Source organism: Thunnus thynnus, chromosome 6 (genome assembly GCF_963924715.1).
Source record: "Thunnus thynnus chromosome 6, fThuThy2.1, whole genome shotgun sequence".
NCBI lineage: Eukaryota > Metazoa > Chordata > Actinopteri > Scombriformes > Scombridae > Thunnus > Thunnus thynnus.
Window position 1 is genome coordinate 11,509,689 of NC_089522.1, and position 24,075 is coordinate 11,533,763.

A 24,075-nucleotide genomic window follows, 5' to 3' on the forward strand; every position below is an offset into this window, starting at 1 on the left:
AAAGAGACCATTTGTCCAAAAACACATTGTGATTAATATCTAAATGACAGACTTTGAATGAAGCTTTGTGCTTCTGTATGAAATAGCCAGATGCAGAAACACACTTGCACACATTACACATTGCAATACACGTATACAGATATACTCAGCCAAAAAACACTGAATGCACTTAAAAGCATAGAGACACACACAAAGAAAACATAGTTATACAAGCAAAATGCAGTCTACTGCAAACATCTGTCCACAGCTGTTTGGAGTAAATTATGTGTTTGGTACGTTAGATGTGAAGCCTCTGTTGGTTTTATGTACGTATGTGGGCGAGTTTGATTTATGACCTGGGTGTGCGGATTCACCATAGCTAAAGCTGCTCTTCGATGTGGTGGGGTCTTCCTCATCCTCTACTTTCGAGGGGGGGGGGGGGTAGAGGATGAGGAAGATGACAGGGGAAGATGAGGTCAGGAAAAAGAAGCAGATGGGAAAGGACAAAAGAGGGAGGAAGAGAAAGAAGTGAGTGTGTTGAACAGAAGTTTGGAGAAGCTGAAGGGGAGGGAGGTGAAGACTTTTACTTGTCTAGACCTCTTGCTAAATGTCATACTATTCATTTAGGGACAAACACTTGTTGTTCTGAGGGTTTTAAAAGGAAAATAATTTCTCAAAATGTTTGTCAAGCAGACTTTAAACCAGTAAATCAAACCACATAATAAATTCAGATTTCAGTGACAGGATCATCTGACCTTTGCCTGCTGTGTTTCAGATCTACTGGCCAGCCCCCGTCGACTGGAGGGAGGAGTGTAACTGGGCTGGTAAAGATATCACTGTAAGTCTCTTCACATTACTTCAACTGACCTTACTCACCCCATTTTCTACAGTTCTTTGGAACCTGAAAATACTCATCTGCATCCCTTAATGACAAGTGATGTGTTAAGTTAAGACGGTTCCCTACCCTTCATCAACTAAAACAGACTCCCTGTGCATGAACTATGACACAGTACGTAACATCCTTTTTTAAAAAATAAGAAAGACTCCTCATCAGCCCCCAGACATCATACATTCTGCACGTAGTTCTGAGGAGCTCCTCGTGGAGGAGGTAACCGTCCACTCCTACCCAATGCAACACAATGCTACCTTTTTATCCACTGGAGTCATGGGAGTCATCACAAGACAGAAACACCACGTTTAAACAGATATAATAAAAGGTGCAACCCTCCCACTGCTCTTCTGTTTTGGATCTTCCCTGTGGTGAGATCACTTCCTCAAAATGTGTTTGTATTAAAACCTATGTGACCTGCTCATTTTGATACTGAGCCGAAGACCTTGCTCTTTTTTGACAGCAGCTTACAGCAACCACCAACAGCTGGCTTCATGCAGTAATTCCTTAAACATCAACAAGGAATTAGATAAACCCACTTACTGTGGCACAGCTAGATTTCTGGTGGAGAAACCTGATTTCTTGACCATATATACACGTTGTTGGGTTTCAAACAGGGTTTTTACATGTGCATCACAAAGACTTTCAACAAGTATCACATTCTAGGTGTTTAAAGTCTGTCTCCAATAAGTCAGTTTCACAGCTGAACAGTTAACTCCAGAAACATCTTATATCACTGATACACTTAAACTACAGTACTTTCCATGCCATGGTTCCAAATTAAGGTTGAGTTTAGAGGGAAAATCTAATTATTGACCTGCTGCATGTAAACATGTGTTAGGTTACATCAGGTTACAGTACATGATTAAACCTTATTTAATGCGACAAGGAAGGGCTATTTAGAGCGGCCTGGCCAAGATGAGAGTATAGGGAGGGACCTGACTGACAGCACACATGGCTGCTGCATACACTACATGTTGCAGGGATTGAACTCATGACCTACTGTAATATTCACAGGGCCGTTTCTCCAAACAAAGGCCACCCTGCTACTTCCCTTAGTCTTTTTATTGGCTGCCAAAAGGTTTAAAAATCAAGATTTTCTATTTTGATCCACAGTAGAGAAACATTTAGTTTCCAAGAATATGTCGAGTAAATACTCCATGTGATGATTATGTGTCTAAATGTGTCCGGGCAGAGCAGGCTCCGCTTCACTGACCGACATGTAGAGGCCACCAGGAGCCTATAGACCACCCAGGATTACATCACACACAATTAACATACAGTTTGTGTGTGTGTAGGTGCGCTACTGTGTGTATGAAACAGTGATTTCCCATCAGTGTGTGCTGACATGCCACAAATTTTAATATATACTGTATTTATGTTCACATGTTTAACAGTGTGTGTACATTTGTTCATGTATGTATCCATTGTGTGTGTGTGTGTGTGCATGTGTTTCTTTGTGTGTGTAAAACAAACCCTTCATCAGTGTGATTACACAGCTGTAGCAGACAGACAACGAGCTCCATTCATACAAAACTCCAGGCTCCAGTTTCACCTGACCAGGAGACTGTCTGAGTGTGTGCTCAGGTTTCTGTGTGTATGTATTCTGTGTGTGTTTGAAAGAGAGAGTAACAGTGGAGACGGGGAGTGGCGGAGAGAATTAGAAAAATTGCTCCAGAGGAGGAGGAGGAGGAAGGTTCGATGGAGAGAGAAAGAGATAAGAAAATAAAAGAAAAAAGTGGAAGAATTTTGAAGACAAATGATGCATTGAACTGAGTTTTCCCCTGGTCAGTCATTCTTCTCTCCTTTCTGGCCCTGGATATGTTATTTTTATCCTTTGTTAAACACTCCCCTCTCATTTCTTTAGTCTTCTATTTTCTGGGTGAAAACTCACCCACACACTGAGAACTTAGCTGACCTCACACCGTTGACCCTAATTACAGAGAAGTGTGTTTCTCTGAAGGAAGAGGTCAACATCTCTCTCCCTCTCTGGCTCTCTCCTCCCTTACTCTCCTTGCTCTCTGTCTCAGTCCTCCTTTCTCCTTCTTCCCATGTTCTCTCTGTATCTCATTTGTTCTCTGGGATGGTGCCTTGGAAAACACCACAGGGATTCAATACATGGCAGCGTCACTTCTAGTTTGGCCAGGCGCTCAATCAAACTGAGTCTACAGTGTTCTTTGGTGGGAAGCCAGTGAGCCATTTTTGTTTCACTGCAGTCAACCATCGTAGGAGTGGACCATGATTCAGAGGTCTGTAACCAGGCTAAGGACTAGGTAATGCTCGACAAGAACTAGATACTTCACATTGGAAATTAAAAGTGTTTAGTTGTTCCGAACAGCCACACTCGAAGGCGGAGTGAAAAGTTGGACGTCGTAGTGAAGGGGGAGACGTGATAAGTGATGGCTTCTCCTGGAAGGCATTCGTAGTGCTGCACTTGGTTGTGCACATGCAAAATGACAGAAATAGTTATGTAACAAATGAAAAAAAGAGAGCTAGAGAGATAAATTCAAACCTTGGATCCTTTCTCATTTCCACACAGCTGGACAGTCATGATGTGAAATAGGCTCTGATGAAGCAAATGCCAACCATCACTCCCATTGGGTAGAAGTGGATTAGTTATTGGTTGTATTCCTTAACCACAATTTACCACAATCTGTCTTTAACCTTAAAGTAATCTGTAATCATACAGTAACTGCCATGTGGATGTAAAAAAAAGGGGGTTTAGTAACTCAACGCAGACTTGAGTATCAGAGTGTTTTATTAGGAAAATTCCTTTTTTTAAGAGTTTCATCGGTCATATTAGATAAGATACCAGATGCTTTCTGTGAGACAAATAGCTAGAAAAGCAGCCAGGTATTAAAGATGATGATTAATGATTAAAATGACAACTATTAAAAGACAAAATGAAAGAAAAAACATCAAAACCTTGTTTTTAGACATAGCAAAAGCTTGCTGGGTTATTTCACAAAAATAAGTTCAGTACACACAGTATCATTGTAGCTCAATACTTACGCACGTAGGCATGTGATGGTCTTAAAGTTGCCCACATAAAGACAAGTAATAAACACTTCATCACTCACACACACCCAGAGACCACAGAAAAGCCACCTAACATGCACTAACACAAACCCAGACACATGCACATAAACACAGTCAGACAGTGGCAGTAAACAGATGACATTTCACCCAGACACCCAGTCTGACTCAGCACTCCGACTGACGCGTCACTGTAGAGCTGGAGCCACACTGAAACCTACAGAAGTGATAGATTGTATGTTTACGCCATTATGTTAACACCCACTTTGTAATTTTCTCTATCTTCCAAGACCCATTAACAAATCAGTAGTGATTAGGAAATGTATAATTCTCCCTAAATTATTGAGTCAAAAAGTACTGTACATCTTTTAAACCCTTTTATGATGTAAGACAAATCACCTATGAAGACGGATGAAGGGTGAATCATAAAACTATTAATTACCTCTGAGATATGAAACTATCTGAGCAGCAGGATGAGTCCTGTAACCAGCAGATCACCAGTTAAAATCTATGGACCAACTGGGAAATCGTGACTGGTTAAAGGGGTTGGGACTGAGGTCATTTGTGCAAATTGCCAAAAAAAAATAATCCATGTTAACATTTTCTTGACACGCAAATAATCTTTTCTTGATATGTAATGACCATCTTCTCAGGAAATACAACAGTGATGCTAATTTGTTCAAACAGCTAATAAAGATCTTTGTTTATGGTCAGTTACATAGCAGGAACTAGCATGTCATCCTTGTATCGGCTTGACAAGGCTGAAGCTGGAATTTTGCTTCTCCAGGCTGCACAGATATGAAGATTCGTTAAGCCCTGATGAAGTGGCCTTGAGCAAGGAACTTAACCCTCAACTATCGAGCTTAGGGGGTCAGTAGCCACCAAATGTGTGAATGCGAAGCTTGATGAAAACCACAGAGTGTAAATCATTTGACTTTTGAATTATTATGTAGCTTGGTGTTTTTCAGATCATCAGTGTGTGGGAATTCACCTTTGAACACACAGCAAACACCCACAGAACATTTCCATCCCATTAATAAGAAGGAAGGAAATCCCCTCTGCTTCGATGGTTCCTCTGTGATATTATTTTAACTACATTTTACAGAAGGTCAGAGTCTAGAAATCAGCCTGTTCCAGGAGAAATATTTCAACATAGAGACAACACAAATGTCAACGCTGTTACATTGTCCTGTCCAACAGAAGTGATCAAAGGCATTCCTGGGCTATTACATTCTGCTGTATTGTGTATCTAATGGTTGTTCACTGTGCGCCATCGCTCTGTGTGTTCAGTCTAAGGCTCTCAGCCATTAACTTTATTAAACTTTCCTGGATTGCTGAGACTCTTTTCTCTCACATACACTGATGGATAAATGGGAAAATGAAGGGAGTTATTTTCAAATATCAGCAGATTTTGTTATTAAATCTGTCTAAATATAATAAATGATATGTGTTTGACAGCATTCTATGCCCATTTAACCGTGACTGTATTCTATTATATTAAAACGAAACTTATGACATAATTATGGTGGAGATATACTTGGCAAGAATAATTTGAAGATGTCCAAATTGAAGAAATACCTTCGACCTTCAATATTTTTTTCGGGGATCATGAAAAAGCTTTGCAATATTGAGCAAATTGTACTTTTCGTTTGTACTTAATATTATAACTCAACATATAATATTTCACATTGAAATGCTTGAATAAAAAACCTAGCTTGTGCAAGACAAACAGACAGATGGAGAGCAGTAGCAGAAGGACAGATAATGGCTGGAATAATAAATGGGTAGATTGGGTTAATCATTTCTGGAGTGGAAAGGATAAAGAGAGAAAAGGGGAAAAAAAGACATCCACGACAGAACAATACAGCTTTATAAGACATGAAGGCAAGACCTAAAGCTCAGGCTGTGGTGAGGTCACAGCCTGCGTTTTGCTCACTGTTTCAACTAATGAGTGAGTGGTAGGTCAAAGGTTGACCGGTGAACCCTTTAACACACACACACACACACACACACACACACACCACGGTAATGTGATTGCTGGCATAATTCACCTCCCTCGTTCTCCTCCTTCCTTTCTGATCTTTTCAAGGTTTTTCAAGAGTCTTTTCTCTTCTTACCTTTTCCTTTCCGCAGCCTCCTGCTCTCTTTCTCTTTTGTCACATCAAAGGGTTGACTTTGTCAAACCGCCGCTCCGCTGATTGCCCTTTGACACACACATATACACACTAAGGGCTTAAAATACAATAGGGGTTAGATTGAGGAGGAGGAGGTCTTGCTTCAGAAACCCACTGGAGATTCGGAGGAAGAAGATTGATCGAAACTTGGCATGAGTATGTTTTACAGGACGAACATGGTCACTGGTGAGATGTGTGTTTTCAGTGTGTGTATGTTCATTCACAGTGTAAATGCGTGTGTCAGCCTAAGGGCGGTGGCAAAGTTGGAGCGTGTGTGCCCCCTTATTCCATGTGAAACAGAAGTCTCCTGTGTTTGTCAACAGCTTAATCAGCCGATCGATTGGTTTAACACCTTCTCATGTCCACACACAGAAACACCTCTGTGTTCACACACCAACTCCCACTCTAACCGCATGGTGGGTTTCAAAGGCTGCAAGGCACGCCTTTGTTGTAAACCACTGAAGGCTGTGTGTGTGTGTGTGTGTGTGTGTGTGTGTGTGTGTGAGGCCTAATGAGCCACAATTCCGCTTGTGCCACTGCTTTTATAACCTGGCCTGTCTGTCTGTCATCCTCGGGTGAAGCTGAGAGTCAGAAGATCCGGAAATGAGTAAAGATGTCAGATTAAAGAAGAGAGTAAAGGTGTAGATAACAGAGAGATGGAGAAACAGAAAGAAATTAGAAATGTACCTTAACATGACTTCCATTCATGATTAACTTTAAACATGAAAATCATAGAATGCACCATGACAACGACTATCCACTTTCTAAAATGTAAAAAATTATAAAATTTAAAAATGCGAATATTTGTTTTGGGGTTTTTTTGTGATCAAATTTGTATTTGTCAATACTAAAGGGTAGATTGAATATATCAGGAACATTCTTTATCCTTATGCAAATCATCAACTCTTGCATACATCTGTATCTAAACATAGAGTGAACAGAGACCTTAAAGTCCCTGCACCTCCCTCCCTTCCCCCACTCTGCATGGCACATAAGAAAACCCATTAAGAACAGAACTGAAATACACACACAAAAATAAAAACAAACAAACAAAAGTTGTTTAAAAATATATATATATAGATAGATAGAGTATATATAGGGAGAGGAAAGTGCCATGGTCCTCTGATTAAACTTAGACCCTTTGACCAACTTGGATCATCAGATTAAGACAAAAGCCAAATAATATGCAAAACAAGCTCATTAAGCCACTTGAATTAAGTCAAAATAAAGACATGAACACTAACAAATGAAACTAAGAAGAATCATAACGCATTGTGCTATCTAGGATACACGCACACACATACAGAGGGGTGATTGTGCATTATCCCCGTCAGCTGCTGACGATCAGATTCATGTCTTTTATCTCTCCTACAATGGCCCCTGAGGGTCCGCCAGTGTTTGTAACTTGATCAACAGACAGATGTTACGGTGGCCTGTCTGGGGAAAAGTAGACAAGAGAGAAAGGGAGGGATAGTTAGGATTGATGTGAGAATTAGAGTGCGTTTACAGTAGTGTGAATAAAGAGCAAGATCTTAATGAGTAGACTAGGTTTAGGGAAATGTATGTAATGACAGCACAGACAATCAAATTCATTTATATTAGGGTTAGGAGGCACTGATAATGCCCATGTTCTCATCACTTCATGGGTATACTGTGGTTGAACAAAGGGCCAGTCTCCACAAAACCAGGTGTCAGTGTTCAAGATAAGGACTTAAGATTAGGACTGGAAAAGGAGAGTGAACCATTCAGTCTGTCCATCTGCTCTTACTGTACTGTAAATCTTTTCTTCAGAAATCTCCTGAGATCCAGCTTACCGTAACCCGACTCCCAGATGGACAGATGTGTCTGTGGGTCAATAGCCTAGTGTCAAGAGAAGAAGAGAGATTAAAAAAAAAAAAAAAAGCATTGAAAGTGGTCTGTTGTAAAGAGAGGGACAATTAAGTGCCAGTTTTCTCCGTCTTTTCCTTAAACTTTAAGTCAGCCTACGGATAAAAACAACACTTGGGAAGCAAATAGTAAACAAATGCCAAGCAAGTCTGTTGATATTAAAGAAATAATTGGACATTATGGGAAATATGCTTATTTGCTTTTTTGCCAAGAGTTAGATGAAAAGAAGTTAGCCAACAGATCTTAGTTTAGCATAAAGCTTCTAACTCTTGGCATTGTATTTTCAAAAATGTCCAACTATTCTTTTAAAAGGAAGTGAAATGAGTTAATTTATTGGGTGCATGTGTGCTTCTTCACGGGTTCTCTGCGTCTAACTGTGAATGTAACCGTGTAAATGTTTTAACTAAGCCAGCGTAAAACATGTGCCCACAAATGTGTCTAACAAATGTCAAGCATAATACACAACTCAGGCGTAGAAAATAAACTTGATCCCCAAAACTAAACTGGAAAATCAAACATTAGTCCCACTGTGGCCATATTATATTTGAGTTTATTATGGTTTAGATATTAATCTTTAACTAGACTAACAATGCAGCACAGCTGTGCCCTACTGTTCACAATCGACCTTCGCGTAGCTCACACATTCCTATACGCATACATTGTCAGCATTTGTGTGTACAGCCAGGGCACAAAGGCTGTCACAACAGTGTGTTGGAGGTGGAACTGAGGACATGACAGTGTTGTCACAGGCAGACAGGGAGAGAGGATCAAGGAATGTACACCACTAAACCAAAAGAGAGAGAGAGTCCAGGTTTTGTTGGTGGATCTTGGATTTACAGTGTTTTTTTTTCATGTCATGTTAATGTATTCTTACACTAGTAAACTGGGCTGCAGCTAACTGAGGTCACATCTGCGGTATTATTTTTGTGAATCTTCCAGGGTTTTAGTGACCCAAAGTATGGTTGACATTGTACAACTGAATGCTTCACTTGGTTGTTAATTTAAGACTTTGTGTACTTGAATTTGACCATTTCAGACCATGACAATTAAATAAAAAGATTCAGTATTTACTCAGCAGAATTTTATTCCTGCAGTGCATTTTATTGCACTGAAGCAGTATTTAGATGATGCATGAAGGGAAAAAAGAAAAATCCAAATCAATAAAAATGTCCCTGAAGATCATCATTTAAATTGTGATTCATAGATAAACACTGACACTGTGTATCTGTGTGTCTTTCAGTCCGACTGTGTGAACTATGTGAAGATCGTGCACCACTATAACCGCACCCATCTGTACGCCTGTGGAACCGGGGCCTTCCACCCTACTTGTGCCTTCGTCGAGGTGGGACACAGGATGGAGGTGAGCAATACACAAAACAAACCAACACAAACACACATTTTATTTAAGTGCGTGATAAGATTTGAAGGTATGGAGACACTTCATTAAGTATCTAAAAGACCACTCAACCATATATCATAGCTATGATATAAAGTTGAGTTACATCATGATTACATAATTACACTGAGAATATTTAAATCACTTCGCACATTGTTTGTTCTCATCTACTCAAATAAAATGTTGTTTAAACTCAGAACACGCAGACATAACTGGTTCCAATGTCTTTAAATGCAAGCCTCAGTCCTCTGCCAACCAAATTACTTTACTCATCATTATAAGTGAGAACATAATCCGAACAAACTGCAGGGAAGAACCTCAAAACAGTAATATATCCAGTAGTTACTCACACTTGGAAAGCTTAGCATAACAAAATTGACTCAAGTCATACAGGAGTCTGGGCATGTGCTGTAGAGAATAACAATTATCGCAAAGAGTGCAGACAAATAAATCATGCTTAGCTTAGGTTTCCAGTTTCAAATTTGTTTTGACTCCTTCATGTTGCCAAAGTCTCTAAACCTGATGGGATGACAGGATCTCTCTCAGTTTATGTGACTTTTGTTCCCCCTTGTAATTGGTCAGCGTGAAACTAAATTTAACAGATATAAAAATGAATTACAGTATGTGTCTGACATGAGAAAACTAACTGCATGTGTGATCACAGTCCATTTCCCTCTGTCCTCTCTCTCCATCAGGACCATGTGTTCAGGATTGACCCCTCTAAGGTGGAGGACGGGAAAGGGAAGAGTCCGTATGATCCTCGTCACAATGCTGCATCTGTGCTCGTCGGTAACCAAACCCATGCATTTTAATATGCGCTGATTATCAATCAACTGTCAATTTTTACCTAACCATCCCAAAAATGGGTGTACACTGACAAAAGTGTATTATTGGAAATATATTATTGTTGTATTCACATTTTCATATCATAATTTTAGCTGATCTTGGTGGATGATATAGACCCAGTCATTTTTAAAGCTCACATGATCAATTGCTATTGATGAGTTATTGATGAATTCTGTCTCCTAGGTGATGAGCTGTATGCAGGCGTGGCCACAGACTTAATGGGACGAGACTTTACCATCTTCAGAAGCCTGGGGAAACGCCCCTCCATCCGCACCGAACAGCATGACTCACGCTGGCTTAATGGTGAGTGTCTGTGTTTGTGTGTCAGATTAGGCATCCATTCCTTTTAAATTGAGTTTATTCATAATTTCCAACAAATCTTCCCAAATAAAGACAAATAGCGTTGTTGGTCCATGCACACCAGATGAGACATCTTGGTTTACCGCTTTAAGGTTTGGAGGCATTCATCATCATGATTACAATAATAACCACATGGTTAAGGTTAGGGGACGACCGTGGTCATGGTTTAAAAACAACAATGCTGATTTGCAATTGGAAACAGGAAGCAAACAGCTGTCTCCCGTGTTAAAGTCAGATGGCTCTGTTGACCCATCTTTCACCCGACCTACTCCCTGTCCTACTAGGGCTGCTAGTGGGCTTTCTCACTTGAATGTAAACATACTGTATGTCATTTTGGGGCACTTGCTGAAATTATTCTGTTGTTTTTATTTGGAGGGCAATTTCCAAATAGTACAAAACAAGTATCTTGTTTTGGAGAAAATGTTGGTATAACTGGTACTCTTCATCTTTGTTTCTGTCTAACAGAACCAAAATTTGTTGGCTCCTTTTGGGTCCCGGAAAGTGAAAACCCAGATGATGATAAGGTATTTTTCTTCTTCCGGGAGACGGCAGTTGAGGCCCAGGGACTGGGAAAGTCCACCTACTCCCGTATTGGACAACTCTGCAGGGTAAGAGATTGTTTCCTCACTGAGGTTCAGTATTTTAAATAAACTGGGTGTGAAAAAACCCAACAGCCTGCACCAGTTGACAGATCACATAATATTCTGAAAAATCTAAATGACTAAAAACTAAAATTGGTTGGTGCCCAGTAATGACACTGCTGTTACTCTCTTCCTTCCAAATACAAGTTCCTTTTGTGATCCTGTTAACCAGCTTTTTAATGTTTGGTCTTGAATCAGAACGACATGGGCGGTCAGCGAAGTCTGGTGAACAAGTGGACGACATTCCTCAAGACCCGTCTGATCTGCTCGGTACCAGGAGCCGACGGCAGCGATACGTACTTTGACGAGCTGCGTGAGTTCACTGTGCACACAGTCTGTAGGACAGATACTATATCTGCAACTGCACTTTTCTTACAGTTGCTGAAGTCATTTATGACTAAAGTTATAATGATGTAATATAAGAGGTGTTGAAAGTGAAAACCTGACAGGAAGCTCAAATGAAAGTCTTCACACATGGGTTTTTGAGCTTGAAGAAAGTCCACCTGTGACCTCATCCTGGCCTCAATGTCCAAGTGGCAAAACTGATCTAGGTTTCTTATTCTCTGTCAATCATAAAGTACGATAAAGAAATCAGATTTTTCAGAAGCTGGAAAAAGCCAAACAAAGAGTTGAAATTTGGGATGATTTTCCAACCTTACCTCTTTGGATTTTTACCCAGAAACACATTCTGAGGGCGCAAAGGGAGAGAAAATTGAGGAAAGCATAATAAATTAACCAGGATTTCTGACCTCAATTGTAGATTACCATTCAGCCTCACATTCCTGCAGACTTGGAGAAAGCATGAGTAAGAGATTAATTGGTAATAGATTCTGGCCTGATCCAAAGCCAGTGTTTTTGCTGTGGGTTCAAAGTAAGTTGCAGGCTTGACTCTGGTGAGTCTTCATATGACAAAAAGAAATAATGTGTTTTCATTAGACAGAGTCCAGAAGCAAGGCTAAATTTCTACAGCTCAGATTGTGGGCAGAAGAATTTATGATAAAGAAGAAATAATTTCACTCTAAACGCAAAGTGGTTGTTACACAAACATCTGGTGCCAGTTCGCCCAAGCATTTTCCTCAGAAGTACTCAAAACTGAGAGAAAACTGCACCAAACATTGTGTATGACTATAAAACTTTATACAGTAAAAAAACCTTGAACTTCCTAAACCCTAAACCCTAAACCCTTCCTGCGAACAGTGATTGTCCAATCATACCTCAGCAACTATCAGGCATGGCAGGCCTGTCAAGCTTTTGATATCTCCAAATTGAAAGAGCAATAGTCAGTATCTTAAGAGTTAGAGAATAGTATGTTTTTAGCCTTTTCAAGACCAAAAACACAAGATCACAAGAACACAAGCATAAGAAATGGATTAAATAATGTGTTCATCTGCTGTGACAAGGCCTAGAGCATTTTTAATTACCTAACTCCATTTTCTGGGGCACCAGGTTATGTAAAAGCCTCATTCACGACTAGTACATGATTGTGTAGTATTGCCCCACTGTGTGGAAGCTGGTCCTGTATGCTAATACAATATATGAGTGTGCAGACTAATGTTAGCATATCTGTCCTGCTCTATTGTATTTGGGGCAGATTGTACTCCAGTAACCCCAACCAAACTTATCAGACAGAGTGATACGTTCCCCAAACACTAAGGTTAGTCCTCATCCTAAAAGGCCTTTTCTTTTGTAATATTAAAAATGAAACACGCTGCTTAAAATATCAGCAAAGCATACATCTGAGCTCTAGCTTGCTTGTCCAAGAATATAAACTAATCACCAAAACAGGATTATGTTTGAATGAAGTAGTTTATTTTAAGAAGTAAAACATTGACAGATAAACATGTCCTTTAACTTTAAATACATCTTTCTTCAAATGCTACCATAAAACCCTTTAATTCAGACTTAAAGGAATCATTGATGAATTATGAAAAGAATGCACAATATTTGATTAAAGCACATCTCACAGAGTGAAACATCAAATCTGCAGTCATGTGGTTTGCACAGCAGCTGCAGTAATTATATTGATCTCTCTGACCATGTGTATTTGGGCTATAATATGATCTGTCTTTGTGCTTATCTTGTGACGATGTGAAAGGTGAACTAAGTGGAAAAATTTGTCCAAATTCTTACCCTACCTTAGGCTACACCTGTCCATCACCTTCCTGCATATGAACAATGAGTCTCTTATCTTGACCAAAGGTTTTCTGACCACACCTGAGGCCAAATCTTTTGAAAGGACCTCCCTGTAAAAATATGTGTTGATCTGAACCAAGACAGACATGAGTGTTATGGAGCCAGATGTGATTCTGTCACTTTGTGACAAGAATCTGGAGAAAATTGAAATTATTTTACATGTTACTTTTTAATAGTAGTGAGAGCAGTAATATTATTTTTAAACTGCAGTGTTTTATTCATTCCTTCAGACTCAGAAATGCATTTTGTTTGTGGCAGGTTCCAACTTGACAAGTGTGACAAAATATTTTAATGGAACTAATTCTTGTTCAAAATAATTTTACAAACCATTGCTTGAGGCCATAGTGGATTTTGTTCCATGTCATGACCCTCAGTTATCAGTGAAACGTCTCTTTAAAGTGGTTAGACATGGCCATAGGGCTTTGTTTATCTTTCTCTCAACCTTTGACCTCTGGACCACCACCACCTGACCTGAGTGTGTGTGTCTGTCCTCAGGCGATGTATTCCTGCTACAGACAAGGGACAGAAAGAATCCCCTGGTCTACACGGTCTTCTCTACTTCCAGGTCAGAGTCCATTTATACCGATATGTGTGTGTGAGTCTGTGTCTGTCTGCAGAAGAAACAGAGAGAGAGAAATGAGTATGTGTCTGTGTCTGTGTGTGTGTTATATGTGTTTTGATGTTTCTAACCCAGCTCTCCCTGTCCCCCAGCAGCAGTGTATTTAAAGGCTCAGCTGTGTGTCTCTACTCCATGAATGACATCCGGAGGGCCTTCCTGGGGCCCTTCGCTCACAAAGAGGGGCCCAACTACCAGTGGGTCCCCTTCCAGGGAAAAGTCCCCTATCCCCGCCCAGGAATGGTATGTCAGTAACAGTAAAGACCCATCAATAGAGTTGAGTCAGAGAGAGTTCATAACCACGGTGAAATGTAATTTAATACATTTAAACAAGTGCTGTACTCAAGTACAACTCTGAGGTACTTGCACTTTTCTGGGTATTTCCATTTTATACTACTACATTTCAGGGGGAAATAGTACTTACTTAATGACTCAGTTACATTTCATAATTACGATAGTATGGTCAGCTTATAAAATATGATGCATTGTCATATATTAAACTACTCAATGGAATATAAAGTACTTTATATTAAAATCAGCTTAAACAGGCTATAACATTAAATTTCTCCATATATCAATATCTTACAACAGTCACAGTCTGAATGAGGACTGTGGATGCATAACCTTTACTTAAACCAGCTATAATAAATGTTTTTTATAATGATAATGTATCAAACGACAATGTGTAATGTCTGAGGTGTCACTCGTAGTGATGAACCTACAGAGAGTTATCACCCGACACTGCAGCTCCCCTAAGGTCTATGGAAATTTATAATGAGTTTCAGCACATTTTTTAAATGTCGGGCACTGCGACTTAACTGTTTTGGTTCATTCTCACTGTTTTCAGCCACAGCTGGCAGCTGTTTTCAGAGAAAAGGCTCTAAAAACCCACTGTACACTACCTGCCCAGTGCCAAACGGCAAACAGACACAGTTAGTGACTTGCTGGTGACCATAGTGGAACATTTAGTAGCTAAAAAAAAGATATTTATCCTAGGAGTCGGTATAGAGAAAAAACAGAGCTAAAGGAGAGAGAATATTGGATTTGCATTTGCTAGTTGGACAGAAGCAAATGAATGATTATGTTGCTCTGTGACTGCTGGATGTGTAAATTAGCAACTGTTCGCTAAAAGGTTCACCATAACAACTGAAAAGGTGATGATATTTCAGTGTTTTTCACAACATGCTTGCTGCAGGTTTAACTAAAATGATGAATGCTTTTCATAGAATACTATACTTCAAACTTCTGGTATTGGTACTTTTATTTAAATCTTAAGTAATAGATCTAACAGCATCATATTCTCAACCCAATAGTTGATACTGCTCTCTGTACAATGTAAAAATACAAAGTTGTAGCAATATGGATACATTAATCTCCTGTAATATCCTTGTGATATAAATCTTATGGGCACTTCATACACTTGCAGTATTAAACCTCATTTTATTCAAAATCTCTCCACAATCCTCCCAATCAATGTGTGCTTATTAGGGCTCTTACATTCTGCTAAACACACAAGCGTAACATCAGCAGGATTTGTTATGCAGAGCTTCAGCTGCTGCTGCCACAGCAGAACAATTCCCATTGTATGACTGCAGAATAGTAATTGTATTTGGCCTATAGTACCGTGAAACCTCTCTCACACCATCGTCACCTCTCTGGGTTTGTAAAACTAGCGGAACATATCAAATTAAAAGGAAATAATCATGCTTACAAGTGAATTATGCAAAATTGTATAGAAAACAGATCCAGCATTTAAAATGCATGAATCAGATCAAAAGCAAACTATGCAATGTTTACAGTATATAATGTAAGATATGAACTATACTAACAACACTATGCTGTAAAATAACAGGAAAGGAAAAGATCATAATTCAAGAGGGGGGAAAAGTATACTGTATGTTTTAGTATTTTCGTATCCTGGAATAATCCAGAAGTAGTCCAGAAGTGGACTTTTAATTAGAGAGGGAGGCTGGACTCTGACCTGAGTAAATCTTTTACGTCCCTGTGACCCATCACACCATAATCACGTCACTGTAGCCTGTTGCTTTGTGTAATTCAGGGCAAATGAAACGTTGACAAATCAGACATTTTATTTCAGTTCACATGCAGAGAAAACACAAAACCATTTGTAAATATAAGTCATGGAATATTTTAATGCCAAAGAGTCTCTGAGAGGTGCATGAACTCATTGTCAGTCCTGTTTAGCAGAGCTGTAACAAACCCTTTACAGTAGAAGTGTCATACTGTTACTTTGAACTGCTGGTCAGCAGCCTAAATCTTTTCATGAATATGAAATGTGCACACAAGATTTCCCAGGGAAAAATTTGCCATTGAAAAGGTTTCAATTGAATGTGTTTAGTATTATTTACAGAGATTGTTTTTTAATGTTTTAAGAAGTTTGCACCATTTTGCATCCCCACCGCAAAATGCCTACAATAATTACAACATACTTTACCTAATGTTATTTTTGTGCTGATCTCTTTTTAGATAAGATAAGCTTTGTTTTTGTTTTCAAGTTTGGATAAACAAGGTCATTTTATTGGGATGTGAATTCACCTTTTCTTTATTGTCCTCCATTAGTGTCCCAGCAAGACATTTGGCAGCTTTGAGTCCACAAAAGGTTTCCCAGATGATGTGATCCAGTTTGCACGTCACCATCCTCTGATGTATAACCCGGTCTACCCTATGAGCAGACGGCCCGTCTTCGTAAGAACAAACGTGGACTACAGCTTCACACAGATCGCTGTGGACAGAGTCAATGCTGCAGATGGACAGTATGATGTCATGTTTATTGGCACAGGTGAATGATCTGTTTCCAATTCCAAGTTGTAAATCAAAATTCAATTAAATTCTGAAAATAACAAAGAAAAAACATAAATATGAAAATGTAATTTGATGGACTGCATCGCCTATTTCAGACAAAGGGACAGTACTGAAGGTGATCAATGTACCCAAGGAGAGCTGGAACAACATGGAGGAACTTCTACTGGAAGAGCTGGAGGTCTTCAAAGTAAGAAATCTATGAAAAAGTGAATTCTTGTAGATAACAATACTTATAATATGTACTGTGCAGTATATTATATGGTCATTTTAACTATTCAGTTCCTAATGTGGTATTCATTTGCTGTGTCTCCTCTGTTCTTCAGGATGCTTCATCTATCATTGACATGCAGATCTCCTCAAAACGGGTAAGTCTGTTTTATATTGTGACTAATGAAGAAGAGAAACATTGTGGCTCCCATTTTCAGAGAATTCAGAATCAGTTATTTTCATTGAACTGATGATTGTCCAATGGTCATAATCCCAGACTGAGATCACTACTAAACTTGACATAATTTGTTATGGAATTTTTCATCTTTATAGCTGCATATCCAAGGAGAGGCAGTGTCTCTCTGTAAGACTTGATGTTGCTTACTTTGTGACCTCAAAGCCCATGCTTGACCCAGTATAACCCAATTTGTAACCTCTAAAGATGGAAAATTCCATAACATAAATGTTTGACTCTAATGTGGGAACAGTCCTGAAATCCTATTTTGAAACTTGTCCCTCCACCCTCTGCGTCCCCACAGCAACAGCTGTACTTGGGCTCAGACACAGGCATTGCCCAGGTTCCCCTTCACCGCTGCAGCGTGTATGGAAAGGCCTGTGCCGAATGCTGCTTGGCTAGAGACCCATACTGCGCCTGGGATGGAACCTCCTGTACTCGCTACCTACCAAACACCAAGAGGTCTGTGACACAAACTCTAGTGACACTAATGAATAAGAAAGACACGATTAAAGTACTAATTCCTAATTGTATAGATAAACTGTAGATATTGATTGTGATAATGTGATTATGTTTGTAATGTTTTACAGACGTTTCCGTCGCCAGGATGTGAGGAATGGAGACCCTAACACTCTGTGCTCTGGAGGTAAGATCCACTGCTGATTATAAACAATGCATTAATTTGATAATGTCTCCCATGTTGTCCAGCTATAGCTTATCTACAATACATAATGATTACATGACAGTTACAACCATTAAGTATGCCAAATTATCTCCTAATCTCTTAAATTATCTTTGTCATTTTTATATGAAGTTTATGTTAATGCTCTCTTCTGCCAGGAATTTCTGTGGCAAAAGTCTAAAAGAAAGAAGTGAAGAAGTGATATATTTTACATCTCCTTCACCAGCAACAGTAGATAGTTTGAAATAAACAGATAGTGAACTATGCTGTTTCCATGAGGAGAGATAGCCACCATGGTTGAACAGACAAGAAACATACAGAGGATCAAACCAAATCTACTACACATATACTCGATCCACAGATCAAAAAAACATATTGGTAGTTTGTTGATGCATCTACTCTTGCTGTGTTGTTTGACTGTTTTTGGTTCTGAACGCTCTGGTTTTGAAATTTCCCTTGTGTGAGCAGTTTTGTTGGTTGACCACTGTTGAACCACCAAAGAGGAATGTTCAATAAATAAGAACAAAGCCTCAGTCCGCTCATACTCTGACTCACAAAGGCTCTTGGCATCCGACATGTCCCTGTGCCAAAAAACTCCCAAATCCTTTCACCCTTCACGCCTGGTGACCTCTGTCCTCCTAGACCACAATACCAGCATTCTCTCGCTATCTGTCTTTCTGCCACATAACCGATTCAGGCTAATCGCTCAAACTGAAGGAACTGCTGGATATGATTACATCATGTGGCATGCAAGCCGGGTTGTGTAAAACTAATGAAGATCAGAGTAATTGTTCCTGATGAGAATGGTATTGCCCCGAAGTGCTGGTCAGTCTGGCAGTTTAAACACCATTGATTCCCCAATAATTTGTGTATTGCAGGTGGTTAGAAAAAGAAATTGATCTTTTTCTGACCCAATTTTAGTGTTGATGTAGGTTGAATTTTTAAAAAGTCTTGTAGAAAACTTATTATAGCAAAGGTCAAAATTGGGGCACAGACACTGATCCTTTGTCATTACTAAACTTCATTACTCATATTGGCAACATGCATGACTAAGCTCTGCTAGGACAATAAAAGTATTTGTTTAATGTTAGACGCATCAAACATCAATCTTCCTAAGTACTGACAACATTCACACATCTCCTACAGAAGGTTGTCATTATGTGTAATTGGAGTGAACTTCCCCATCAGAAGCCACAAAGAGGCAGTCATCAATCAGTTAACCAAGACTCTATTGTACTAAGAACTTATGTGCATTACATATGTTCTTGTGGTGCCAATACTTTGGACTTATGTTGGACAATACAACGTTTAATCACAAAACTTAACACGTCCTGATCTATATAAGTGTAGTTATTGGATAAGTGTTTCAAAGTAAGCTTTGGTTTCTTAGTCAAGCATCATAAGCTCAATTTGCTTCTGTCCCATCCTATCCTATCCTATCTTTCCTTGGTCTGTCTTGTCTGCTCTTGCCTTGTCTGTTTTTTTTTTTACCTTTCCTGTCTTACCATGTCCAGTCCTTAGTGTGCAGAGAGCAGTATCTCTCCTGACCTTTCTGCATTGCTCTGTCCTGTCATGTCTTGCCCTATGCTTTCCTTTTTTCACCTTTCCCATTCTTGCCTGGTCTTGGATAGTTATTAGTAAGCTCATCTTGAGTTACAGTATACCCATGATGTGTTTGTCTCTGCTGCCCCCTGCAGACCATCATAAGCACCGTGTTGCAGAGAGGAAGCTCTATGGAGTGGAGGGAAGCAGCACTTTCTTGGAGTGTATCCCCAAATCCCTTCAGGCCAGAGTCACCTGGACCTTCCAGAAACAACCACAGAACCCACGAGAAGAGGTGAGAGGAATGAAAGAGAGGGAAGTGAGAGCTTGTAAATAAGAGGTCTGAAGAGGCTGTAGTATAGCCTAAATCCACTCTAGGCTCACACAGAAGTGTTTGAACTATTTCAGCACTTAACCAACTTGTGCAATGAGGAAATAGTTGTGATTTTGACAGACAGTAACACAAAGGCTTTGCATCATTAGCTGAAGGAAAAGAAAAAACAGAAACATTCCTCTTGAACAATATATCAGTACATCTTGACCCATATTTCCAAAACCATTCATTGTGGTCACGAATTGAAATGAAAACTAGAACATTTATTTTATCAAGCACAGATCATGGAGAGCAACGTGATATACTTACATTAGTCATAACACATATACTTACTGTAAAAATGGCAGCAGTATCACATATTTTAGTTCCTCCATCTGATTTAATCTTATTTCTATTTTCCAGGTGCGTCTAGATGACCGTGTCCTCCAGACAGACAGAGGCCTTCTGATTCGACGTGTCCTTAAGAGGGATATCGGAGTCTACCAGTGCCACGCCATGGAACACGGCTTTACCCAAACCTTGCTAGGCATCACATTGGAAGTTGTACCTTCAACATCCACTGCCATCTCCAATCTACCCTCTGATGCCCCTGTCCGATTAGACCCCCGCAGTGGAGGTGGGCCCCAAATGACCAATCAAAAGCTTTGGTACCGGGACTTCATGCAACTGGTGGACCACCCCAACCTGAGCACCGTTGACCAGATTTGTGAGCAAGTTTGGGCACGCAAGAATGCTGGTGGCGACCAAGTGGATAAGAGCTTTCCTGCTGTGGGGAAGGACGTCACACCTCTGGGCCCTGCTGTCCGCTCTGCGAACAAGAAGTGGAAGCATCTTCAGGAGATAAGGAAGGGGAGAAACCGCCGGACCCACGACGGGAAACCGAACCCTCGGGCGCCACGCAGTGCAGGGGAGTAACAACGTGGAGAAAGAGATGGAGGGAGAAAAGAATGACTGATACAGGGAGAAAGGAGGAGAATGGTAGAAAGAGACAGAGACCAAGAACTCCTGGAGGTGTTCACACACACAGATACACTCATGCACATAAAAACACATGCAGACACACACACACAGCACCTCCTCTATTGTGTATATTTATCTATGGATGCCCCCACTATATGGTACCCCAGTCCCTGAGTCCTCGTCCCACTGGCCAGCCCCTGCATGTGCTGCCTTACTGCCCAAATTGATTCTGCACGATCCCTTTACACGGTTCCACCAGTGTAGTTGAATGTACAAGCAGGTACATGTGACCTTTATTAAGCTTTGCCTACTACATGCCAGCTACACGTTATATGTAAACAGCCTACACTCTGGACTACACCACTCAAACAAAAACAGCTCCAAAGTTTTGGATGAACTTTCCTCATGGCTTTTCTTACGTGAAGATTTCATACCAGTGCAGAACAATAGTGGACTTGAGTGTTGCGCATAATGGGAATGAATGGAGAAACATGACAACTGGAACATACTGGAAAGTAAAGATCTCTAACTGGAAACACACGTAACTATATAAGTGCATTTGCACGCGCATGCAGAAAGATAATAGACATTATATCTACATAAACAGGTGAATTCGTCAACTTCCTGTGGTGCTCTGGGCACATATATTTCCAGTAACCTCACTTTTCACAGGTTTTGTGTGCATATTACACAATGCAGTTACAGATGAGGTAGAGGATGCCAGCAGCGGGGCAGCCTGTGGAACAGAGCAGCATGTTGCAGAACTGATTATGTGGTAGGTTTCTTAGTGGTTTCCTTAGGCATATTGAGGCATGTTGCAGCAAAATAAATCACACAATACAATGCAGTCATGGTTAAAGAGCAGTCATATCTGCCCAGATATGATTATGTTGCTTTACTGGTCCAAACCACTACATAATGAGGAGTGAAAAAACTACTGGCATTCCATGATGTGAGTGAGAGATGAGATGTTTACAATACACAGACAACGCTGGAGCATGAAGAAATCAATTTCTAAAAACAAGTAAAAACCCAAATAAGACCTGGATTATATCTTAACAAGTCTTAGTTACTTTATGAGGCATCTTTCAGTGCAAAGATAACATACACAAATACTATTATGAGCATTGGAAGTGCATATAGAACAGAGTTTTGACATCACTCTAAAATTCACTATTTATTGGTTTTATTTTTGGCTGTGTTTAATGTCTTTTGCATTAACATTAAGGAGAAATTGTGAACATGGTGGTTTGAGTGTGAAGCATTAATTCAGTGAGGAGGATGAGAGGGAAGATCATAGTGGACTCCAAGTATGACAACCCATGTTTCTGGGCTACAGTACAGTACAGTATATATTAGCATGATATTTATGAGTGAGACTATGATTTTTTTTGTATTCTAGGCGGTACTTCTACTCCTTGCTCTTTTACACTGTTGTTGCATATGTTGTTTGTGATACATAGATATATGCGAATGATATTTGAGATGAGCGGGTCATGTACTCCTCATTCAGCACGGTAAAATGCACAGAGAGGTGTTCTTCTGCGGTACCCACAATGCATCTTCCATCTGACTTGATACACTGTTGTAATCACTTCTCAATGTAGTGTTACAGTCATTAATATCATTGACTTTTGCTGCTTAACAATGTCATCTCTTCCTAATGGACAATTAGTACTATAAGGTCTTCCTTCTCTCTGTCTTTAGTCCAATCTCTTCCTGTGTATTATCTGTAAAGAATCCTTGTTTGTTGGTCGTCTGTGCTAACATGGTGTGTGTAGCCTGCCCCCTAGTGTCCATTGTGTGTAAAGGCTCTGATGAAGAGCCTACCTGTGGTACGATACTTTAATATGTCATAGTCTATCCACATGAAAGAAAGCAACTGGCCTTGTAAGATAAAACATGCGTTTATGTTTTACATTAATGAAATGTCAGTATGATTTGGTACATATATGGTCTAATTTGTGTTGCTGCCACTGATTTCTCAGACAATTATATATCAATAATAGCATCACAACCTCTAAATTTGGCTTTGGTGTGTTCATTAATTCACATAACTAACAGGAGGCAGCACAAACTAGGTCTGTGAGTGGATTTTAGATGTATGGAATCATTGTCGTTGTTATTTATATACCTTCTTTATAGAGATGTAATTAACTATTTAAACCGGACTGAACTGAACTGACTGACGCCTGTTAAAGGGACACTCTGCATTTTGACAACACATCCAGGAACAGAGGATTCACTGCAAAAAGATGCAGATCAAATCTGAGTTTAACTGTAGGAGGATGCTGTTGTAGTATCTGCATTTAAACCACAAAACAATTGAGCTTAGACTTCTAATTCACTAAATGGAGATAAAACATATTAGTTGTATACTTCTTTTTCTTTGATAAGAGATTATTTACTTTGGTAGTGATGTCAAACTTGCCTGAGTCTCCCTTTTAAGCCAGCTGTTGTTTTGTGCTCTTTGGAAAATGCATGACCAATGTTAGTGGCTAACGCGTTTGACAATGGTGTGGTGGTGAGAAAGAGCGAGAGAAAGAAAGCACAATGTTGAATATTATTATTATTCCTATGTATTTATGTGCAAAGATAAGCTGATATGTTGTGGTGGATTTTTATTTTTCTTATAAATGTAGATTTACATCTGTATCGTTCATGTTCTGCTGAAAAGGACTCATCCTTGACATTTTTTGTACATTTCAGCCAATGGGGAAACTCCTCCTGAACACAGTGTCCAATTAGAGTCTTTGTTGTTCACACAGCCCTCCAATCAACACTCATGTAGTATCCCATGCCATGTGACGCACCCCTGTATGATAGCTTACAAGGAGAGGCTTGTGTGTGGGCGTGTGTGTGTGCGTATGTGTGTGTGTGTGTGTGTGTGTGTGTGTGTGTGTGTGTGTATGTGTTTGTATGTATGTGTGTGTCTGTGGTTTTGGGGGAAAGCAGAGCTCTGTATATAATGGCAAAGGAACAGAGGTGTGTGTGTGTAGGTGAGCGTTCAAAGGTCGGAGGCCAAAGTTAACATGGTGCACTGTAATACTCCCAGAGGTCTTTGTGAAATGTCATGTCAGATTGTTTTTGATTAACACAATAAAAAAATATGCAGTTACTTCAAGACATGCTTGTTCTTTCTCTTAAAAACTTTCATCCTGTTATGTTTTTAATAAAAATGGTTGCTTCATTGAGTGAAAGATGAATTATGAAAAAATCTTAACAGTATATTTTTATACTTGTAATAATACTGTGTACTCAGGATTCTAAATTAT

General features: G+C 39.7%; 1 protein-coding gene across 2 annotated transcripts in view; it reads left to right on the forward strand.

The window, feature by feature from the left end:
* The window catches only part of sema3b (sema domain, immunoglobulin domain (Ig), short basic domain, secreted, (semaphorin) 3B), an 83,750-nt gene extending 59,826 nt beyond the window's left edge, over positions 1-23,924 (forward strand). For both annotated transcript variants that reach the window (XM_067591687.1, XM_067591688.1), the window contains exons 4-18: positions 755-817; positions 9,206-9,325; positions 10,057-10,150; positions 10,391-10,510; positions 11,033-11,175; positions 11,407-11,521; positions 13,897-13,966; positions 14,116-14,260; positions 16,598-16,817; positions 16,936-17,027; positions 17,164-17,205; positions 17,587-17,744; positions 17,873-17,928; positions 19,662-19,801; positions 20,243-23,924. In XM_067591687.1, the coding sequence (XP_067447788.1) occupies positions 755-817; positions 9,206-9,325; positions 10,057-10,150; positions 10,391-10,510; positions 11,033-11,175; positions 11,407-11,521; positions 13,897-13,966; positions 14,116-14,260; positions 16,598-16,817; positions 16,936-17,027; positions 17,164-17,205; positions 17,587-17,744; positions 17,873-17,928; positions 19,662-19,801; positions 20,243-20,755 (2,091 nt within the window). In that variant the 3' untranslated portion in view covers positions 20,756-23,924. The remainder of the gene's footprint in view (positions 1-754; positions 818-9,205; positions 9,326-10,056; positions 10,151-10,390; positions 10,511-11,032; positions 11,176-11,406; positions 11,522-13,896; positions 13,967-14,115; positions 14,261-16,597; positions 16,818-16,935; positions 17,028-17,163; positions 17,206-17,586; positions 17,745-17,872; positions 17,929-19,661; positions 19,802-20,242) is intronic.
* The last annotated feature ends 151 nt before the right edge of the window (positions 23,925-24,075 follow it).